General features: G+C 39.0%; 1 protein-coding gene and 1 long non-coding RNA gene across 2 annotated transcripts in view; one reads left to right on the forward strand and one right to left on the reverse strand.

The window, feature by feature from the left end:
* Zfy1 (zinc finger protein 1, Y-linked) overlaps positions 1–3,842 on the forward strand; it is a 41,404-nt gene extending 37,562 nt beyond the window's left edge. Inside the window, 1 exon segment of the mRNA NM_001447243.1 lies at positions 941–3,842. Within this exon segment, the coding sequence (NP_001434172.1) occupies positions 941–2,118 (1,178 nt within the window). The 3' untranslated portion in view covers positions 2,119–3,842.
* The window catches only part of LOC108353310 (uncharacterized), a 90,953-nt gene that overhangs the window by 45,445 nt on the left and 20,945 nt on the right, over positions 1–24,563 (reverse strand). The gene's annotated exons all lie outside the window — the stretch shown is intronic.

The raw sequence follows: 24,563 nt of genomic DNA on the forward strand, positions 1-24,563 counted from the left end.
ACTGGTTACCATTCGTAAGGGTATAATGAAGGTTTTTTGGTTTGGGGTTTTGCTTTGTTTTGTTTTTGTTTTGTTTTCACTGCTCAACTTGAGGTAGCTATTGTGCATCTGAATTTGAAAATACAAGTTTGCATTTACTGATAGTCATGAATAGCTTGCTTTGGTAAAAAAATAATAGACTGTAGATTAAACATTAAGAAAAAATAACTCTGATGTTTTTTAAAAGCCAGAAATGTGTTATCCTTTTTTAATGGCATCTCACATTTTAGCCAAGACTAACCTCAAACTATTGGCAGTCCAACTTCCTCAAAGAGCTCTCATACTTTATTAGTTTGCTTAATGTGAAACTAAAACATTCTTTTCTTTCTTTGTTCTACTATTTCTATGTTTTGAAGACAAATTCTTCCTATTCAGGTTAAGCTGGCAATGAATTTGTGATCCCCAGCCTCTCTCCCCTCAATACTTGCACTTCTGGGCCTTTACTACCACCATAGTATTTAAACAGGCATATCTTAAGAGGAGAGCAGTTTAATTGTTAACAAAATGTGTCTCTTCTCTGAATTGATTTTGAGATGTGTATTTAGGGAGTTTATAGCTGTTTGTATTATGTTTTTATAAGCACTGTTGAAGAATGCCGAAGATTACTGAAAGTTCAGGTTATAGTGAACCTAACTAAATATTTAGCTTTACTTGCAAATTATTTTCTACAGGTCTCTAATTTGATAAAGCTTCGTTAATTTTTTTTAATTGGAAGGGATGAAATTAACCCTGTCATAGTGGGTCAGATTCTTTCCTTATTGTTGCAATATGTATGTGAAAAGAATATCAGTGAAAAGAATGTTAAAAACTGATAAAGTTGAGCAAATGTATTTTAAAGTTAATGAAGATATAAAAAAGGAATATAGTTTAATTATTTGCTTGTCTCTTTCCCCTTTTTTAGCAATAATTGTTGCTCCTGATGGACAGACTTTAATAGTCTATCCTTGCATGTTTTGTGGAAAAAAATTTAAGACCAAAAGTTTTTTGAAAAGACACATAAAAAACCATCCTGAATATCTTGCTAAGAAGAAATACCACTGTACTGACTGTGATTACAGTACCAACAAGAAGATAAGCTTGCATAATCACATGGAGAGCCACAAGCTAACCATTAAGACAGAAAAGACAACAGAATGTGATGACTGTGGGAAGCATCTTTCTCATGCTGGGACTTTGTGTACTCACAAAAAAGAAAAAGAAAAGGTCAGCAAAACATATAAGTGTAAGTTCTGTGACTATGAAACAGCTGAACAGACATCATTGAATCACCATCTTTTGGCAGTCCACAGCAAGAAATATCCTCACGTTTGTGTAGAATGTGGCAAAGGTTTCCGTCACCCATCAGAGCTCAAAAAGCACATACGCGTTCACACTGGAGAGAAGCCTTATCAATGTCAGTATTGTGAGTACAAATCTGCAGACTCTTCTAACTTGAAAACACATATAAAAACTAAGCATAGTAAAGACATACCACTGAAGTGTGGCATCTGTCTCATGACTTTCTCAGACACCAAAGAGGCTCAGCAACATGCTCTTATACACCAAGAAAACAGAACACATCAGTGTTCATATTGCAACCATAAGAGTTCAAACTCAAGTGATTTGAAGCGACACATAATTTCAGTTCATACAAAGGACTATCCTCATAAGTGTGATATGTGCAGCAAAGGGTTTCATAGGCCTTCAGAACTCAAGAAGCATGTGGCTACCCATAAAAGTAAAAAAATGCACCAATGTAGACACTGTGACTTTAAGAGTCCAGATCCATTTCTGCTAAGTCGCCATATTCTCTCAGTTCACACAAAGAATGTTCCATTTAAGTGTAAGAGATGTAAAAAGGGATTTCGACAACAATGTGAGCTTCAAAAGCATATGAAGACCCACAGTGGCCGGAAAGTGTATCAGTGTGAGTACTGTGAATATAGCACCACAGATGCCTCAGGCTTTAAGCGCCACGTTATCTCCATTCATACGAAAGACTATCCTCACCGCTGTGAGTACTGCAAGAAAGGATTCCGAAGACCCTCTGAAAAGAATCAGCACATAATGCGGCATCATAAAGAAGTTGGCCTGCCCTAAGTGTACATCCTAACTTAGAGGAATTAATTTTTAAAATCAGTCACTCTTCTTCACATCAAATATGAATTTGTTCAGTGAATATAAAATGGTATTACTCCTATTTGACTTTGTTTTATTAAATAGGGTATTCTTCTATATATCCTGTACAGACTTATGAAGTGACAGAAACAAATTTTCTTTACCAACTTAATCCAATTCTGTATTGAATTTTTAGTCTTAGAAGCCTAACTATCATACCTTACTTATCTTGGTGGTACTTTTCTAAGAAAAAATAATATAACATGAAAAGTAACTTTGACACAAAATATGCATGTTAAAGATATTGCTAACATAAAAAGGAGAGGTTTTCCTGATATGCCATACTATGAGAATAAGGAAATAATTTCCTTGACTTAATATCTTCAGATTTTCAACAGTACAACTCTTATTTGAGTGTCTACCATGACTGATAAGATGTCGACTAGGTTTGGGGTTAGTTTTCATTTTTGTTTACTCATCATTTTCATTTGGCTTGTTGTATTTAATTTTTCCTCCTATATAGCAGAATTTATAAAAAATCTTAAAGAAAATTTTTGCTTTTCCTTGTTTTGCAATGTTTTGTAGTTTGTCTTACAGTTTTGGTCTATAAATAAGGACTACTGTAGATTAAGTTTTGCAGATTTGTAGAACTCTGTTGTGGCTTGTAGAGTACTTTATAAGTTTGACATTAAATTGCAATTTAAGTGCTAGGTATATATGTTTCTTCCTTAAAACAACAAACCTTTAATGAAATTATTTAATTTACAATAACCTGAAAAACCCAGAGATATATGGTATCATTTGTATACTTGGTATTCAGAAAAACTAAAACTCAGGTGGAGAATTAGAGGGAAAATAAGGAGCTTAGTAAAAACAATGGTATATTCTCCTTAACCTTGGTAATTGAAAAGCAGAAGTTATACCATTTTTATAGATAGAATATTTTAATACAGTTTAGCATTGTACTTGAATTTTTCTGGAAGGAATTGATATACAGCTCTTTATTTTTCTTTAAATCTTGTCTTTAATGAAGAAGAAAGCATGGAGGCAGTTATGACATCATTTTACAAACTTCATAACTTCTGTTAGAATATAGAATTGGCAATTTTAGGCAGTCTTTTATTTTTCTTAGCTTGTTTTTCATTTGGTAACATATATATTGGTGTTCACTAGAAAATAGTAATTGGTTGTTTTAATTTTTGAGGTGTAACATTTTTAAGGCATTCATAGAAGACATAAAATGAATCCAGCTCATTGGATTTAACCATTAGAAATTTTGAAGAAAATGTTTATTCTGTTCCTTTAATAATCCACTGGTATGTGGGAAGAAATAAAGCAGCACCCTTTTCTCTATGGTACTTCATATTCTGCTTCTGCTGCTACTTTTTTTTTTGTCCCAGTGATACTTATACTCAGATGTTATATTCATAGGATTAGAACTCTTAACTAATTGATGCTTGATGTTCTCTGAAATATGCTAGGTTTAAGTTCAGTACTAAAATATTTAGATACATAGGAACACAGTTATTGCTAAGCAAAGGTCAGACTGGATTTTGAAACCTCCTCTATCTTCTAACACCTGTGTTTATCCTCTTCAGAATTTAGTTGCTATTCTCTGTACTGTTCTGTAAAACTCTGTTCTTTATATCTAAGAAACTGTTCATTTTGCTTTTTCCTGAAGTAATATAAAAGTGTATGCTTAGGTGAAAATCTTAACTATAAGAATTTAAATAAACTTAAAGTTTATTTAAATAAACACTTAATTTAAATAACACTTTAAACTTGTATTTTTCATACTCAGGAAATTAATTTATTTTTAAATGATATGTAATAGACTTTTGAAAAGTAATAATTAAAAGTTTGGTAAAGTAAATGTGATATATTTACATAGAAATGAATCATACTTATATTATTTATATGACAGTATTTTTTTACTTTTTAAATGATTTCCAAAGCTAGAAGACTTCTTCTAGCCAAAACTTTATAAAAAATACAAAGTCTTAAAGTAAATGAATTTGAAATTTGAAATTACCTGTTAACTATTCCATCTTACTTGTACACATTATGAAATACAACAAAATGCTTAAAAGAGATGATACTGTAAATGTGTACTTGAGAGTAACATACAGAAATAAAATAAAATTATTTTCCTGTTAATAAGTGTTTATTATATTTCATACCAAGCAATAACAACACTTTTTGGGCCAAAAGTGCATCTTTTTTTTCTTTTTCTTTTCTTTTCTTTCTTTTTTTTTTTCTTTTTTTTTTTTTTTTGGAGCTGGGGACCGAACCCAGGGCCTTGCGCTTGCTAGGCAAGTGCTCTACCACTGAGCTAAATCCCCAACCCCATTTTTTGAAAAGTATATTTTTGTGTGTGTTTGCCAGGCAGAGCATGCATGTAAAGGTCAGGGGACAACTTGTAATTTGTTTGGGTTTTTCTTTTTTTTTTTTGCCATTGTTATTTTTTAATTTATTTGTTTGTTTGTTTCTGGAGACTGGGTTTCTCTGTATAGTGTTAGCTGTCATAGCACTCATTCTGTAGATCAGGCTGGCTTTGAGCCTCCAGAGTTACAGAGGATAAATTGTAAGAATACATTCTCTGTGTCTATTTTTGGGTCCCAGAGAAATTTGTCAGAAGTGTCCCAAATCATGTCCCAAATCACAGAAGAAAAGCATCCTTTTCTAGATGATGGGGGCCTGATAGGGCAAGAAGAAGCTTCCTTGTACACTGGTGTGGCTTTCATAGTAAAAGTAGACAAAGCAGGAAGCTTTGTAGTGACAACCAATGGAACAGGAAAGACAAGAGGTCAGAGCAGGTAGAGAAAACAACTGGAGAGGTGCAAGTGTCTTAGTAAGTAGAATTGCCTGTGTGATAGGTCTCAAAGAACATAGTAGGGATATGCCCTTAGGCAGTAGTGCAAAAGGGTGTGGATTAGAGATGCTCTTGTGGTGGGCATCCCAGAAGGGTGTAGCAGGGAGAGAGGACACTTACTGAGTAGGTGAGGAGAGATGGAGTTAGATAAGTTGAAGGGAAGAAGCAGCTGAAGAAGTAAACTCCCAAATCATATTTGGTGAGTAGAGCCACTCCTATTTGGGCACCAGATAAATTTAGAAAAAAAATACAAAAAGAAAGGAAAGTACATGACTGCTCCTAGGTATGGTGTACAAGAAAGTTTATTATAGATAAAAGGAAGAGCATAACCAGAGGCAGGGACATCTTGGTAAGTTTAGAGTAGTCATGACCCTGAACCATGTGGGGAAAAGGGGAGGGCAAGGGAGGTAGAGGAACCAAGTACAGCAGCCAGGAGGACAAAGGCACAGAAAATACAAAAAAAAGAATGAATAACCAAATTGTCTGGTGCGTGCATGTATGTGTGTGAGTGTGTGCAAGAGCCTCTGGGGAAAGGGCAGCCCAACCCCTGGGCAAAAAAGTTCAAAATGTCAATGTGAGGTAACAGATAGGGACTGAGGGATGCTGAGAGAACCTAGAGGCTAAGTCTATTTTGATATGTTAAATAGGCATCTCAGCCTCTTGTCCTGTGTTTGAAGCAGGATCTGGCTTGTACATTTAATATATTTTCTGCTTTTCTTTCTTCTATTCTGTACCATTACCCTGTGATACGGAACGTAACAGTTCTGCATCCTCAAGACCAAGTTCTCAGACCAAAGATTAATTATTTGCCTCAGAGGAACAAAGGGCAGGGAATAAGAAAAAAATATATATATATATAAATGACTGGAGATGGAGGAGGAGGGAGAAGGAGTATTTGTCCCAGAAGGGAGCAGGACAAAGAATTACTTCTGGGTAAAAAAAGGAGACAGACATGACCAAGGGCAAATGGCACTGTAAAAAGGTATAAGGGGAACCCCTATGTTAGGATGAGGTGTTTAATTTTAACAGGGCATGTTAATTAGGTGAGCCAAAGAGGTTTTTTATTGCTGGACTTCAGTACTTTGATAACTCTGGCCCTTGCTAATCAGCCTTGGGAGGGGGAAGTGTCCAAATAAGGGATCTAGCTTTGGGAATGTAATCTAATGGTTTTTAACAAGGCAGAGGGAATGGGGGAGAAGGGCACGGAATGGCAGAGCCATGCTCAAGTTCAAGCTGTATCGAGTACCAGAGCCATGTTTGCCATGCTCAAACCAGTTAGAGCCCCTTCACTCTACAGTTTTTAAATTGATTTATTAATTATTTTGTACAGTTGTTTTGCCTGCATGTGTGTCTGTATAGCATGTGCAATGAAAAGTGCAGATCCCCAGAACCTAGAGTACAGGGAATTGCTTGCTGCTAGATGGATGCTAGGAAGAGCCACCAGTGTTCTTAACAACTGAGACCCCCAACTGTGTATGTTTATAAATTAGGTAGTTTTACAATTATCATTTTTTACTGTGTAGTTCTAGTGTTTATAGCCATAATCTTTGTTATCCACTATATCTGCTATTATATTGCCATATCATAAGAACTTCACAATATCTATCTCTAGTTCTGAGCAATTGTCAAATATTTTATTTGTTCATGATACAATCTCTGAATATTGACTGCTGTAATTAACTTCCTTCCTCCCTCCCTCCTTCCCTCTGTTCCTCTCCTTTCCTTCCTTTCTTCCCTTCCTTCCTTTCTCCCTTTCCTTCCTTCCCTCCCTTCCTTCCTTTCTTCTTTCCTTCTTTTCTTTCTTTCCTTTATTTCTGAATTAGGAAGGCCCAAACTAGGATGATACTGGTTGGAAATTAACTTATGTTTTCATATATTTATAATTTGGCTTTGACTTCCTGTGCCATATAGACTTGGATTATCAAAAAAGTGCTTGCTCATTTATAAATATCATATAGAACATTAAACATTTGTGAAAAGTATTATTAGCAGCAGTTGTGTGTACTAATTTACTGTGTAGACTACAGTAATCATTATCCACATCTTAAACTTTTTTCAAAAAACTTTATTTTTACCTATATGGTTATGTCGATTTGTGTTCTTAGTTACTGAAAAGTAACAGATTTTATTTTTTTACTTTTATTTTATTTGTATATGTGATTATCTGCAGAAAAAGAGGTGATGAGGAAGGAGACCATATTCATGCCTCATGCCTGTGGAGACCCAAAGATACCAGATCTTCTGAAATAGGAGTTACAGACTCTTCTGAGTCAACATACCACATGGGTTTTGGGAACTGAACCTGGTTTCTCAGCAGGAGCACCTAGTGCTCTTAACCACTGAGCCATCTTTCCATCCACTTAAAGCAATTTTTGGTATAATGCAAAGGATGATATTTTCATGAGCTAGGAGCCTAGATTCTTCAGAATCACTTCACAATCCTGAAACACGGACCAGAGGATAGAGCATCTTAGCTAGCCTGAGTTTGATGCGAGGGATAACTCATGTATAAAAGGAGAAAACTGACATTGGAAAGTTGTGTTCTGGGTGCTGCAAGTACACATAGAGACACCATAATTAATTAATTAATTAATGCAGACAGAACCTTTCAAAATGTTAGTTTATAAACATACCACTCAAAAGTTTAGGATGGGGCTCAATTGTAGAATTCTTGCCTGGCTCCTGCACTGTTGTAGGTTTTAACCCCTAACTCTGAGGGAAACCAAAGAAAAAAGATATATTAGTTGATGATGTCTTTGCTTCTAAAGATGCAATATGTTTTGCAAACAGAGTCTATGAGCAGGTGTGCTGATACACTAACAAGCATGTAAATGTTATATATGGAAGAACTTCACTGTGTTGTCTTTACTTGAGTGTGTGCTCAGGTTGTCAGTTACATAAAACCCTTCATGGATTTTATCCTTCATGGATAAATAGATGGAACTAGAAAATATCCTGAGTAAGGTAATTCACATATGTGGTATGTACTCACTGATTACTGGAAAAAGCCAAAAAGTACCGAATACCTAGGACACAACTCACCAACACAAGAAGGGTAACAAGTAGAAAGGCCCAGGTGAGGCTATCTCAGTTCTACTTGGATGGGGTAAGGAAATCATGGGAAGCAGTGGGAGGGAGGTTCCTGGGTGGGAAAGGAGAGTGGGAGGAAAAAAGGGGAACAAGCTCAGATATGTGGGGTGGGGGCTTGGACAGTAAAAAAAGCCCAGAGGCCCAAGAAAATAAATGAAAATAAACATCATGGGGGTGGTGTGGGAGGTGGGAGTAACCTTTAGAAAGTACCAGAGACCTGGGAGGTGAGAGATTCTAACTGGGTTGGGGTAACCTTAGCCAAAATGCCCTACACTGGGGAGAGGGAACTTGGAGTTCACCTCCAGTAGCATCAAGTAGAGGGACAGAGTTATTAACCCTCAAAATTTCTGACCCAGAACTGTTCCTGTCTCAAAGAACTGCAAGGACAAAAATGGAGAAGAGACTGAGGGAAAGGTGGTCCAGTGACTGGCCCAACTTGAGATCAAATGACCAGTCCTACATGGAATCCATCTTATGCAAGGGCACCAAGGCCTGACACTGTCACAGATGCTATGGTGTGCTTACAGACATAGCTGTCTGCTGAGCAGCCCAACAAGCAGCTGACTGAGACAGAAGCAGATACCTAGACCCAACCAATGGACCAAAGTCAGGGACCCCTGTGGTTAAATTGGGGAAGGATTGAAGAAGCTGAAAGAAGAGTGACCCCAAAGGAAATCAGAAGTAACAACTTACCCAGACCTCAGGGAGCTCCCAGAGACTGAGCCACCAACCAGGAGTATATGCAGGCTGGTCTGAGACCCTGACACATATATAGCAGAAGACTGCCTCATTAGGGCTTAGTGGTAGAAGAGAGTCAGTGGGAGAAGAAACTTGAGGCCTCAGGAAAGGAGGAGGTCTGGTGCAGGGAAGCACCCTCTCAGAGGCAAAGGGGAAGAGGAATGGGATGAGGAACTGAGATTGGGGTGACTAAGAGGAGAAGCAATGATGTGAATGTAAATAAATAAAATAATAAAAATTAAAAAATTATGTTTATTTACAACAACCTCCAAACTTTGGATGTTTATCAACCTGAGGACAACATGTTATTAATATTCTTTTACTAAATATATTTCAAGATATTTTCTACTGTTTTGGACTTTTGATATTTTTGCTTCTTTTTAAAACAGGGTTTTCCTATGTAGCCTAGGTTGGTCTTGACTTGTGATAATCCTAACCTGTAGTCACCAGTATACTGTATCTGGCACACCATGATTATTTGCATATGTAAATAATGGGCTAGAATTCCTGTATAACCAAACCCACAAAACTAAGCTGAATCCTGTGGCATTATTTTCAAGTAACAAAATCTGTGCTAGTAGTGATTTTTACCATGTCAGAATTGCTACCTGCATAATAATGTATGCAGTTATTTTAATCTGTATTCCATTTTATTCTTTCTATCTGGAACCTGAGTCTTTATCTAAAAGCTAAGGACAAAAATAATGAATGAATAAAACATGGTAAATTTGACTTAGGATGAAAACAATCTCTAAAGGAATTGGAGGGGTGAAACATAGATAGGACTTATCAATCTTTATGACATTTGTTTGCAAATCTGTTTCTTTACTAGGTGATCCTGGTCTTTGTAAGCAATAAAATACTGTTGGCTTATTAACTTAGGCAGGAAATAGATTGATGGAAGTTCTGGTACAGAGAGAGGAACTCTAGAATAGAATCAGGTGCAGAAGGATTTGTCCCAAACTCTAAAGAAAGTGAGAAAGCCATAGAGCGCTCAAAAAATACAATAAGTGAATTATTAAGTTATGAGCTAGTCAAGGAGCTGGGCCAAGATTATGGTCTAGGCATTTATTTGTTCATATATTATTAAGTCTCAGAGTCATTATTTCAGGAACTCAGACACAATTGGAAAACATGCTATTACACTGCAAAACTCTGCACTTGTTTTCAAATTATTATTTGAACTTTTAAAAACAGTCCAAAAAAATAGGAAAAGGGAACCATTCTGCCTTAGTATTTTGATTGAATATTAAATTGAGTATGCAGAATCAGAATCACTCATTGTTAGTATTTTCTTGGACTTCTTATTAAAGTAGTTGGATGTGTTTGTGAGGTATGTGAATTTATGGATATAACTGTAAAAACATTGTCAGGTAGTATGAACAAAGGAATTATTTTTCATTGTAGAAATGGGAAAACTGCCCTTAGATTAGGAAAACCCAAGAAAGATTAGGGTGTCCCTGTATTAGTTTATTTTTTGTTAGTAACAGGTTGGCTATTTAATAAAATATGTTTGTTTTGCTTACAGTTTTGCACCTGAAAGTCCAAACAGCTCATACAAAGGCACTGACTGTATTATCGTATTGATCACATGGTTATTATGTCATACTGGTAGGAATTAACACAAGAAGGTTTACAGTGGGATAGAGGAGGCAAAGGGCCAGTCAGAGATCTGTGGAAACCTTGCCTCTTAAGTATCCAGTACCACACTGCTATTTGCATTGAAATCTTTGGGAAAACATTCACCCTATTGTTTCAGCATACCAGTCAGAAGCATCTTCAGCTGAGGACTGAACTCAGGGCCTTAGGCTTACTAGCCAAGTGCTCTACCACTGAGCTAAATCCCCAATCCCCAGAAGCATCTTTTTAATTGCTTTCTGTTTTATAGGACAGGTAATCGAAGTAAAAGTCATTAATACTTGCTGAATGCCAACCAGCTTGTGTATATAGACATTGGTGATTGGCCAGATGGGAAATTGACAGGTGATTTGGTAGGTCTTTGAGGCTGTAGGGAGCGGCTAAAGATGGCGCCGACATCCGGTGGTCGTTGGTGATAAACACCTGCAATGCGCATGTGTTGGCATTTCTCTGGCATCTACAAGGCCAGGGTGATATTCATGCTAATAAGGTGTTTCATACTCCACCAATCCCCAGAGGACAAGTTTACAGTCACTGTCTGTCTTGTATATAAGGCGAGTGCCTTTGTTCCTCGGGGTCCCCAGTATCAAGAATGAGGTGTTCCTGCAATAAAAGCTGTTGAGAAGAATCCAACGGTGTTGCATCTTCCTTGCTAGCTAAGGTGGGCGCTACAACTGGTGGCCATGTACAGGGACCCGAGAAAATTCTCTTTTCTCGTGTGGATTCAGAACTTTTCAGTTTCAGGACTGCGACGTCGGTAAGGCTCCCGGATAAGGGACGATAAAGCTCCTGGATAAGGGAATATAGAATTCCCTAATAGGACAATAAGGTTCTCTGGAGTAAGCAGAGACGATGAAAGCCTTGGTTTAGAGGTTAAAAAGTCTGTGGTCTAGAATTTGTAATTTTGTTTCTTCTTTGTGTGGTGGATTTGTTTTTCTTTTGAATTGCTACCATCCCGGACAGGAATGCATTCCCGGACAGGAATGCATTTGCTGGGCAGAGCCCACTAATGATGAGCTACAAGATTCGTGTGTAAATAAACATGCCAGCTCGCCCTGCTTGTAAATTGATGGTAAATAAGCTCGTAAAGCATGGGAAACTCACACTCCACCCCGCTCCTGTCAGCTCTTCAGGAGCTTCTTGGTCAGTGTAAGCTTAAAATCGAAAGGAAAAGAGACAAAGAACCTTGAGGAATAAACTGCTCTTAAATAAAAGTTCCCCAGATAAGGCCTCCAGCTATGGAGCAAGTGTAGTGAAAGGAAATTTAATTTTATGGACCCCGCTGTAGTGGCGGTGTGTTGGTTGATAGCCAATGTTAATTTTTGAAGCATAGTGTTTTATCATTGCTTGTGCTCCCAGCCCACACAGTAGGGGGGAACGAAACTAGCTGCGGAGCTGCTGCAGCCAGCATGGAGACTTCTTAAGTCTCACCCAATTTTTCTGGCTCTTCAAGAGCTGTTTGAAAGAAAAAGACTTAGGATAGAGAGATTTCTTAGTGAATGCGATGCCATTGCACCTTGGTTCATTATCTCTGGGAATCTCACGGTGGACAGCTGAGATAAGCTGGAGAAAGATTTAAATTTTGCTTGGGAGCAAGGAACCTTAAAGGAACAGACTGTGTTAGAAATGCCACAGGAGGAATGATCTGAAAAGGCTGAGAGTGAGGTGGGGAAGGACTCTAAAGAAAGCAAGAACAAGAAAGAAATTTATCCATCCCTCAAAAAACAAGGTCAGAAACAAAAAACAAACCAAAAAAAAAAAAATCCAGTTGCTCCCTTTAGTGGCCTGACCTTCAACATTTGCTCACAGAAAGAGAGTGTTCATTAAGGGAGCCTGCCTCATCTGCTGGCCTTATTCCAAGAGAGGAGTCAGTCTCCAAAATTAAGTTACTTTTCTCATTAGTCATCATTAATATGAAGAGTGCCTTTGATCCTATCCCCTCAGCAGCCAGTTCCTGCCTCTATGGTCAAAATGCCCCAGGTTTGGGGACAGAGGGGAGCCCCTAAAGTAATTTCAGAAAAAGTCTGCAGCAGACTGTGAGTAACTTTGTTTTGCCAGACAGAACAGGTTTTAATTTAAGATGATAAGAGGAGAAGTCTTGACATCGACTCTTCAGCTTAATCCAATTAGAGGCTGTGGCCAAGGTCAAGATTAATGTTTTCTTTTCCATGGGCCTTTAGCCCACTGAGACAGTTTGATAAAGGGCCACTACTGAGGTCCTGAAAGTCCCAGGTGAACCCATTACAATTCTTTTGTCAGCCACTTGACGAAAAAATCATTTAAAAACATTAAATGATTTTCAAAAGTTACTAGGAAGCATAAATTGGATTCAACCCTATATTAAAATGCCCAATGTAGAGTTACAGCCACTCTATGAGATCCTGAAAGGGGATTCTCAGCTTACTTCACCCCGTGCTTTAACCAAGGAAACACGATTATCCTTAAGGAAAGTAGAAAAAAGACTAGAAAAGACAATGCTAACAAGGTACAAGGAAAAGGAAGATCTCCTTTTGTGTATACTGAGAACTTTTCATCAGCCTACAGGAGTGCTATGGCAACAAGGACCACTTCTGTGGATTTATCCTCATATTTCTCCTAATAAGACCCTTGAATATTATCCTTCTGCTGTTGCACAGCTTGCTATGTTAGATGTTAAATCTTGTATTCAGCATTTTGGTATTTTACCCAAGAAAATTATTATACCATATACTACAACTCAAGTGGAAACATTGTGTGCCTTGATAGATGATTGGGCCATATTATGCTGTAGTTTTGACGGAGAGTTTGACAATCATTATCCTAAGGATCCTTTGTTACAATTTTTTACTGAACATCTAGTAATTTTTCCTAAGGTCACTGCCTCAGAGCCTTTGTCTGGAGCGTTACATATTTACACAGATGGCTCCAAAACAGGTGTAGGTGCCTATATGGTTGATTCTCAAGAACCAGTATTAACTCAATACAGTCCAGGTACCCCCCAAATTGCAGAATGTAAAATTGTATTGGAAGTTTTTAAAAGATTTCATGATTCTTTTAATTTCTGATTCTGTTTATGTAGTTAACGCCGTGCGCTCACTTGAAATTGCAGGGCCAATTAGGTCGAATAGTACTGTATGTCAAATTCTTTTAGAATTACAAAAGTTGATTTGGGCCAGGAAAAATAAATTTTTCAAACAACATATTGGAGCTCATACTAATTTGCCTGGTCCCATGGCCAGTAATAACGTCCTGGTGGATGCTAGTACTCATAGAGAATTTATTTTTCATTCAGCTCCAGTTGATCTCGCTAGAGAATTTCATCAAAAGTTTCATGTTCCTGCTTTCACTCTTCAACAAAAATTTAAAATCTCTAGAGCTGCAGCTCATGATGTGGTATTACGTTGCCAGAATTGTGTTGAGTTTCACCACCCTCCTCAGGTGGGAATTAACCCTCATGGTCTGATTCCGTTAAAGCTTTGGCAGATGGATGTCACACACATATCTCAATTTGGGAATTTAAAATATGCTCATGTTTCTGTTGACACCTCTTCCGGTATTATACATGCCACTCTAATGACTGGTGAGAAGGCTCGTAATGCCATTAGTCATTGCTTAGAGGCGTGGACAGCCTGGGGAAAGCCTGATAGTCTCAAGACAGACAACGGGCCTGCCTACACTGCAAAGTCCTTTCAGGCATTTTGCCAAACAATGCAGGTCAAACATACTACAGGATTGCCATATAATCCCCAAGGTCAAGGAATTGTGGAAAGAGCACATCATACCTTAAAAGAGCTCTTACAAAAACAAAAAGGGGGAATTCCCTATGGCAGAACACCAAGAGAACAGTTGTCTTTAGCTCTTTTTACTCTAAATTTCTTAATTTTGGATGCACATGGCCGCTCTGCTGTGGATCGCCATGCTGCTACTAAACTTATGACTAATGCAGAAGTAAAGTGGAAGGATGTCTTAACTGATGAATGGCGTGGCCCAGATCCTGTGATTTCTAGATCTAGGGGAGCTATTTGTATTTTTCCGCAGGATCAAGAAAATCCAATCTGGGTGCCTGAGCGTTTGACTCGCAAACTGTCTTCTGCTCTTCCTGAAGATGAGACTATGAACCCTACTATTACTACTGGGAATGATAATACAGGTTGATTCACTCACTCTGTGGGCTATTCCCAGATCCTGGCCAGTACTTATGCCAGTTCATAGCAATTCTACTGTTTTGCCAACCTTTTTCTCCACCTCCTGTTTGCGTGGTGTTCCTTGTATAGTGCCAAATGGAGAATTGCCCCAACGGTATACTGCCACTAATCTTTCTTTGTTGCATACACTATGTTTCACTCTTAAAAATTCCTCCCAGCCTTGTATATGGCTGCGAAGGACAACATTGGCTAATTGGTTAGATCCTGTGAGTAATAGTGCTATGGGCACTGGAACTATCCTGGCTGCTTTGAGTCAAATTACCCAAGGAGCCTCTTCAGGCAGTGGAGACACAGCTGTCCTGTGTTTCCTCCCTTAGAGGCTTATGTATTACTCCTCTGCAAGCTAACCTTTCTCAGTATTCTCAACAGAGCAAAGAAATCTTAAATTATCTGAAAGGAAACTGGTCCATGAAAGCGGAGCAATTATCGAGACACTGTTGCGTCTTCCTTGCTGAACGAAGAAGTTTCAGAGGCAAACAGAGAGTCATGAGTCTAGGCCTTGGACATGGACAAATGACTATCCAAGTTATTCCCAGGAGGCACCAATCAGGAATGGGTTTTCCTGACTCAGAGTTATGTACTTTCTTCAGCCCACACCAAAACCCACTATACCTCTTAGAAGCCAACTTGGTAGGCCATCCACCATCCACCATCCATTGATCTAAGAGATTCTTTACCCAATGATACTCTCTAAAGTAGCACTGTCTGTGATAAAACTGGTTGCTACATGGCCCCTGAACACACCATATCTTCTGGACTATGTGGTCAAGTTCAGATTGATCAGGAGCTCTGCATACTGTCATAAGCAAGGCAGGTCACCTAGGATCACATGTGCACTCCCTCCAGCCTTCTTCTGTCTGAGAAGAATACTTAAGGAGATTGAGCCAGAGGTCTTCTGCAGTGACCTGGAAGGAGGTAAGACAAGTATCTCTCTAGCTTTTGGGGTCAGTGTTTCTCTGCAGACTATGAAGATTCAGGACACTTCTGTTTGGAGTAGAGTGGCCAGAAATGTGTGTTTGTAGTGTTTTTCTGAGCATTGTGTGACTACTTTGTGTGTGTGTGTGTGTGTGTATGTGTGTGTGTGTGTAAGTGTGTGTGTGTGTAAATAACTGAGTCTTAAATGCACATTAGCAAAGTGCCAGCAACAACTGTTGGTTGTATTGAAATAATCCTAATAACAATATTTTTAGTATTACTACATAGGAAATTTGTACAAACGAGCTTTATGATGCATGTATATGACAAAGAGAGAAAGAAAACTTCCTTGAGATATTTGTTGAGTTTTAGGTTTTGTAGCTTTCAATTCTAAAACTCAGCATTACTACTGTTTTTGTTTTTGGTTTTTCTTTGTCCCATGGTGTAGATCTTTATAGTGGGCTATTGCCCTGGACAGACTGATTCTTTTTCTTCATGCCACCTCGCTTACTGGACTAGGATACAATTGTTTTCCTACTTATCTTTGACCCTCTCTACCACTTGTACATGCTTGTTTATTTCTCAGTTAGTCCATCATAAATATCATGTATGCTACAGGGCAAAAAGAACGGCTTAGTATGCTCATTGTTGTATCTTAATGCTTGTTGAGAAGAAATGACCAAAGAGAAAGTTGTATGTTTTTAAGGAGTGTAAAAGTGCAGTCTCTACATTTACAATCCACAGGGGTTTTGGTTGACAATATGTAGGTTTGTGTGGTGGCTTCAAAGTGGATTAATTGGGCTGGACTAGGGAGGTCCCGAGGGAGGAGGGATGAATATTTTCTTACACACTTTAAATACTAAAATCTTTCTTACAAACACAGTTCGGATACTAGCTTTTACCCCTTACACTTTATATCTTGACTTCTGTCTCTGTCTGTCTCTGTCTCTCTGTTTCTGTCTCTATCTCTGTCTCTCTCATCCCATCTCTGACTTCCTGGTTGCAATCCTAATTCTTCCACTACATTCAGCATTTCAGATCTTCACTTTCAGTGTTCAGCCCTACAGCCTGAGGACATATTAATCTCTGGAGAAGGGACAGCTTTAGGAGCAGTGACAGTTGTCTAGATAGCATGGAGGGCCATGTCAAGCGCCCCATGAATGCATTTATGGTGTGGTCCCGCGGAGAGAGGCACAAATGGCCAAATGGCCCAGCAGAATACCCAGCATGCAAAATACAGACATCAGCTGACAGCTGGGATATCAGTGGAAAAACCTTACAAAAGCCAAAAAAAAAAAAAAAAACACAACAACAACAACAAAAAAACCAGCCTTTTTTATCAGGAGGCACAAGAACCTACACAGAGAGAAATACCCAAAATATAAGAATCAGCCTCATTGGAGGGCAAAAGTGCCACAGAGAATGGCAACCTGCTGCAGTGGGACAACAACGTACACACCATCATATACAGATTATGACGGAGGTAGAGCAGCCCACCTGTCCTCCAAGAACATGGTTCAGAGCTGAGATCTTCCTAGTGTTCAAAACCAATTGATTGTCAGAACTAAAAGTACATGCCTCTCTCAAAAACCCAGAATAATATGGATATCCAAAACTCAGATCAATCAAGTCCTACTTTTGGCCACTCGATTCTGTATTGTTAGAACCTAAGACATACTACTCAAAAGAACCCAGACAAATATGGATGGCTGTTGCCTGTGCCCTGGACAGCACTCAACCCAACCCTCCTTGCTCTTGTTGGTTGGGGTGAGTTGACAGATTTTGGGAGCAGGTGAGAATGCTTCAAAGAGCTCATCTGAGCACTGCTGCAAGTTCCTTTAATATTCACGACTATTGGTCCCATGAAAGTATGTATTCTAAAAAGCAGTTTCTGATTGCCTGGCATTATTTTCACCAGCAATACTTGGTCTCTCTGGAAGTCCTCAATTAAGTCCTCCTGTAGAAGTGCTTTTGTGGCTTTGTGGCCATGCTATCCCTGCTATAGCATAAAAGCTCATACCAATCCATCCCTACCTTTAGCTGCTTGACCATCCCGAGCCCCTTCTGTCAACCTGTCAAAAATAAATTAATGAGCCCTTCTGCCTGGTCTTTTCTGTTCAGACAGACTGCTAGCCAGCCTGCTTCCTAGAAGAGGCTATATCCCAATATATAACAGAGGCATTTGGTAAGATGCCTGCACTCAGCATTTGATAAGAAACCCCCCTGAAGTCCCACAGCTGGTGCTGGGGGCCAGTGGATCAGGGATCCATGAACCCCAAAAACCCCAACTGCCCAATACCAATCCTCTTCTGCCTGTTCTGTTTTGCTGGAATAGACCACCAGCAAGTCTGCTCTCTGGAAGAGGATATATCCTCAGACATACCAGAGGAGCTGCTGCACTCAGAACACTTGAAATCAAATCCTGAAGCATAACAGAAGAACCACTGCACTCCAAACATTTGATATCACATGCTGACGCATTCCAGGAGATCTGCTGCACCCAGGGTATCTGTCACAACAACTGGAGACATCCCAGGTAATCCACGGCACCCAGCACACCACAGCTTAAAGGTATGTCTGCAGTTCTTCTATACACAGGGCAATTCACACCACAGTCTGAAGACCTGCTAGGAGATCTACTCAGCAAGAAATCAGCAGCTTCTCTGCCCCTCTGAATACCCTCCAATTGGAAGGCCCCAAAGGAGGTTTGCTACAGCCAGGGCCACAGGCCAACCAGGGGACCTGTTACAACACAGAGACAAGAGAGGAAGACTCCAGACATAGTCACTCAGACCAGCAAGCACTAGGGATAACCAGATAGAAAGGCAAGCACAAGACCATAAGCAACAGAAGCCAATACACATGGGTGTCCTAAGAACCCAGTTCTCTCACCACAGCAAACCCCGAATATACCAACACACCTGAAAATCAGGAAGATGACCTAAACTTCTAACTCATGAAGAAAATAAGAGTCCTTTAAGGAAGATATATATAACTCAATGGAAGAAGTACAGGTAAATAGGTAGAAGCCCTTAAAGAGGAAACAAATAAATCCTTTAAAGAAATACGGGAAAACACAATCAAACAAGTGAAGAGATTGCATAAAGCGGTCTAAGACCTAAAAGTGGAAGTAGAAATAATAAAGAAAACACAAAGGGAGGCAAACCAGGAAATGTAAAACCTAGGAAAGAGGCCAGGAATTACAGATGTATCCAATAGAATGCAAGAGATAGGAGAGAGAATCTCAGATATAGAAGATATAGTAGAAGAGATAGATGCAAAGGTCAAAGAAGATTCAAAACATAAAATACTCGTAACATAAAACATCCAGGAAATTCAGGACACAATGAAAAGACCAAATCTAAGTATAACTGGAATAGAGGAGAATGAAGATCCCCAGCTTAAAGGACCTGAAAATGTCTTCAACAAAATCATAGAAGAAACCGTTTCCAACTTTAAAAAAAGAGGTGACATAATGAGACAAGAATCCTATAGAACACAAAATAAATGCGACCAGAAACGAAAATGCTCTCATCAGGTAATAGTCAAACCTTAAATGCACAGAATGAAGAAAGAATATTAAAAGCTGCAAGGGAAAATGGCCAAATAACATACTAAGGCAGACCTATCAGAATTACACCAGACTTTTCAACAGAGATTATCAAAGCCAAAAAAGCATGGTCAGACGTCATACAGACTCTAAGAGATCATAAATGCCAGCCCAGGCCACTATACCCAGCAAAACTCTCAAACAATAGATAGAAAAACTAAAATAGTCCAGGAAAAACCAAATTGAAACAGTATCTATCAATCCATCTCTACAGAGGATCCTAGAAGGAAAACTCCAGTACAAGGAAGATACCTCTACCCAAGAAAAGACAAGATATTAAACATCTCCCAACAAACCAAAAGGAAAAAACCACAAACACATAATTATGTACAAAAACAAATATAGACCCCTGCCCACATCCCTGGCCCAAGAGGAAACTGTATAAGGCCTCTGGGTGCCCGTGGGGGAGGGCCCAGGAGCAGCAGGTCCACTGCGCCTGAGACACTGCCAGAACCTGAAGGGACTGACCGGATAAAGAGTTCTCTGCAGGGGCTGGGGATTTAGCTCAGTGGTAGAGCGTTTACCTAGGAATCGCAAGGCCCTGGGTTCGGTCCCCAGCTCCAAAAAAAAGAACCAAAAAAAAAAAAAAAGAGTTCTCTGCACACAAATCGCGTTGGAGGGAGAGCTAAACCTACAGAGAGGCAGACACGCCTGGAAAACCAGAAGAGACTGCACTCTGCACACATCTCTGACGCCAGAGGAAAACACCAAACAGCATCTGGAACCCTGGTGCACGGAGGCTCCCAGAAATGGCTGGGCAGATCTTCCTGGTTGCTGCTGCCGCGGGGAGCTCGTAGGCAACACCCCACGAGCAAACTTGAGCCTCAGGACCACAGGTAAGACCACTTTTCTGCTGCAAGTGACCTGCCTGGTGAAATCAGGACACAGGCCCACAGGAACAGATGAAGACCTGTAGAGAGGAAAAACTACACGCCTGAAAGCAGAACACTCTGTCCCCATAACAGGCTGAAAGAAAACAGGAAAACAGGTCTACAGCACCCCTGACACACAGGCTTATAGGACAGTCTAGCCACTGTCAGAAATAGCAGAACAAAGTAACACTAGAGATAATCTGATGGCGAGAGGCAAGCGCAGGAACCCAAGCAACAGAAACCAAGACTACATGGCATCATCGGAGCCCAATTCTCCCACCAAAACAAACACTGAATATACAAACACACCAGAAAAGCAAGATCTAGTTTCAAAATCATATTTGATCATGATGCTGGAGGACTCCAAGAAAGATGTGAAGAACTCCCTTAGAGAACAAGTAGAAGCCTACAGAGAGGAAGCTCAAAAATCCCTGAAAGAATTCCAGGAAAACATAGATAAACAAGTAGAAGCCCATAGAGAGGAGTCACAAAAACCCTGAAAGAATTCCAGGAAAACACAATCAAACAGTTGAAGGAATTAAAAATGGAAATAGAAGCAATCAAGAAAGAACACATGGAAACAACCCTGGACATAGAAAACCAAAAGAAGAGACAAGGAGCTGTAGATACAAGCTTCACCAACAGAATACAAGAGATAGAAGAGAGAATCTCGGGAGCAGAAGATTCCATAGAAATCATTGACTCAACTCTCAAAGATAATGTAAAGCAGAAAAAGCTACTGGTCCAAAACATACAGGAAATCCAGGACTCAATGAGAAGATCAAACCTAAGGATAATAGGTATAGAAGAGAGTGAAGACTCCCAGCTCAAAGGACCAGTAAATATCTTCAACAAAATCATACAAGAAAACTTCCCTAACCTAAAAAAAGAGATGCCCATAGCCATACAAGAAGCCTACAGAACAAATAGATTGGACCAGAAAAGAAACTCCTCCCGTCACATAATAGTCGAAACACAAAATGCAAAAAATAAAGAAAGAATATTAAAAGCAGTAAGGGAAAAAGGTCAAGTAACATATAAAGGCAGACCGATCAGAATCACACCAGACTTCTCACCAGAGACTATGAAAGCCAGAAGATCCTGGACTGATGTCATACAGACCCTAAGAGAACACAAATGCCAGCCCAGGTTACTGTATCCTGCAAAACTCTCAATTAACATAGATGGAGAAACCAAGATATTCCATGACAAAACCAAATTTACACAATATCTTTCTACAAATCCAGCACTACAAAGGATAATAAAGGGTAAAGCCCAACATAAGGAGGCAAACTATACCCTAGAAGAAGCAAGAAACTAATCGTCTTGGGAGCAAAACAAAGAGAAGAAAAGCACACAAACATAACCTCACATCCAAATATGAATATAACAGGAAGCAATAATCACTATTCCTTAATATCTCTCAACATCAATGGCCTCAACTCTCCAATAAAAAGACATAGATTAACAAACTGGATACGCAACGAAGACCCTGCAATCTGCTGCCTACAGGAAACACACCTCACAGACAAAGACAGACACTTGCCTCAGAGTGAAAGGCTGGAAAACAACTTTCCAAGCAAATGGTCGGAAGAAGCAAGCTGGAGTAGCCATTCTAATATCAAATAAAATCATTTTTCAACTAAAAGTCATCACAAAAGATAAGGAAGGACACTTCATATTCATCAAAGAAAGAAATCCACCAAGATGAACTCTCAATCCTAAATATGTATGCCCCAAATACAAGGGCACCTACATATGTAAAAGAAACCTTACTAAAGCTCAAAACACACATTGCACCTCACACAATAATAGTAGAAGACTTCAACACCCCACTCTCATCAAAGGACAGATCATGGAAACAGAAATTAAACAGAGACGTAGACAGACTAAGAGAAGTCATGAGCCAAATGGACTTAGATATTTATAGAACATTCTACCCTAAAGCAAAAGGATATAACTTCTTCTCAGGTCCTCATGGTACTTTCTCTAAAATTGACCATATAATTGGTCAAAAAACGGGCCTCAGCAGGTACAGAAAGATAGAAATAATCCCATGCATGCTATAGGACCACCACGGCCTAAAACTGGTCTTCAATAACAATAAGGGAAGAATGCCCACATATACGTGGAAATTGAACAATGCTCTACTCAATGATAACCTGGTCAAGGAAAAAATAAAGAAAGAAATTAAAGACTTTTTAGAATTTAATGAAAATGAAGGTACACCATACCCAAACTTATGGGACACAATGAAAGCTGTGCTAAGAGGAAAACTCATAGCGCTGAGTGCCTGCAGAAAGAAACAGGAGAGAGCATATGTCACCAGCTTGACAGCACACCTAAAAGCTCTAGAACAAAAAGAAGCAAATACACCCAGGAGGAGTAGAAGGCAGGAAATAATCAAACTCGGAGCTGAAATCAACCAAGTAGGAACAAAAAGGACTACACAAAGAATCAACAGAACCAAATTTGGTTCTTTGAGGAAATCAACAAGATAGATAAACCCTTAGCAAGACTAACCAGAGGACACAGAGAGTGTATCAAAATTAACAAAAACAGAAATGAAAAGGGAGACATAACTACAGATTCAGAGGAAATTCAAAAAATCATCAGATCTTACTATAAAAGCCTTTATTCAACAAAACTTGAAAATCTGCAGGAAATGGACAATTTCCTAGACAGATACCAGGTACCGAAGTTAAATCAGGAACAGATAAACCAGTTAAACAACCCCATAACTCCTAAGGAAATAGAAGCAGTCATTAAAGGTCTCCCAACCAAAAAGAGCCCAGGTCCAGACGGGTTTAGTGCAGAATTCTATCAAACCTTCATAGAAGACCTCATACCAATATTATCCAAACTATTCCACAAAATTGAAACAGATGGAGCCCTACCGAATTCCTTCTATGAAGCCACAATTACTCTTATACCTAAACCACACAAAGACCCAACAAAGAAAGAGAACTTCAGACCAATTTCCCTAATGAATATCGGTGCAAAAATACTCAATAAAATTCTGGCAAACCGAATCCAAGAGCACATCGAAACAATCATCCACCATGATCAAGTAGGCTTCATCCCAGGCATGCAGGGATGGTTTAATATAAGGAAAACCATCAACGTGATCCATTATATAAACAAACTGAAAGAACAAAACCACATAATCATTTCATTAGATGCTGAGAAAGCATTTGACAAAATTCAACACCCCTTCATGATAAAAGTCCTGGAAAGAATAGGAATTCAAGGCCCATACCTAAACATAGTAAAAGCCATATACAGCAAACCAGTTGCTAACATTAAACTAAATGGAGAGAAACTTGAAGCAATCCCACTAAAATCAGGGACTAGACAAGGCTGCCCACTCTCTCCCTACTTATTCAATATAGTTCTTGAAGTTCTAGCCAGAGCAATCAGACAACAAAAGGAGGTCAAGGGGATACAGATCAGAAAAGAAGTCAAAATATCACTATTTGCAGATAATATGATAGTATATTTAAGTGATCCCAAAAGTTCCACCAGAGAACTACTAAAGCTGATAGACAACTTCAGCAAAGTGGCTGGGTATAAAATTAACTCAAATAAATCAGTAGCCTTCCTCTACACAAAAGAGAAACAAGCCGAGAAAGAAATTAGGGAAACTACACCCTTCATAATAGACCCAAATAATATAAAGTACCTCGGTGTGACTTTAACCAAGCAAGTAAAAGATCTGTACAATAAGAACTTCAAGACACTGAAGAAGGAAATTGAAGAAGACCTCAGAAGATGGAAAGATATTCCATGCTCATGGATTGGCAGGATTAATATAGTAAAAGTGGCCATTTTACCAAAAGCAATCTACAGATTCAATGCAATCCCCATCAAAATACCGATCCCATTCTTCAAAGAGTTAGACAAAACAATTTGCAAATTCATCTGGAATAACAAAAAACCCAGGATAGCTAAAGCTATCCTCAACAATAAAAGGACTTTAGAGGGAATCACTATCCCTGAACTCAAGCAGTATTACAGAGCAATAGTGATAAAAACTGCATGGTATTGGTACAGAGACAGACAGATAGACCAATGGAATAGAATTGAAGACCCAGAAATGAACCCACACACCTATGGTCACTTGATTTTTGACAAAGGAGCCAAAACCATCCAATGGAAAAAAGATAGCATTTTCAGCAAATGGTGCTGGTTCAACTGGAGGTCAACATGTAGAAAAATGAAGATCGATCCATGCTTATCACCCTGTACAAAGCTTAAGTCCAAGTGGATCAAGGACCTCCACATCAAACTAGACACACTCAAACTAATAGAAGAAAAACTAGGGAAGCATTTGGAACACATGGGCACTGGAAAAAATTTCCTGAACAAAACACCAATGGCTTATGCTCTAAGATCAAGAATCGACAAATGGGATCTCATAAAACTGCAAAGCTTCTGTAAGGCAAAGGACACTGTGGTTAGGACAAAACGGCAACCAACAGATTGGGAAAAGATCTTTACCAATCCTA

This window comes from Rattus norvegicus, chromosome Y (assembly GCF_021556685.1).
Source record: "Rattus norvegicus strain SHRSP/BbbUtx chromosome Y, alternate assembly SHRSP_T2T, whole genome shotgun sequence".
NCBI classification, from domain to species: Eukaryota; Metazoa; Chordata; class Mammalia; order Rodentia; family Muridae; genus Rattus; species Rattus norvegicus.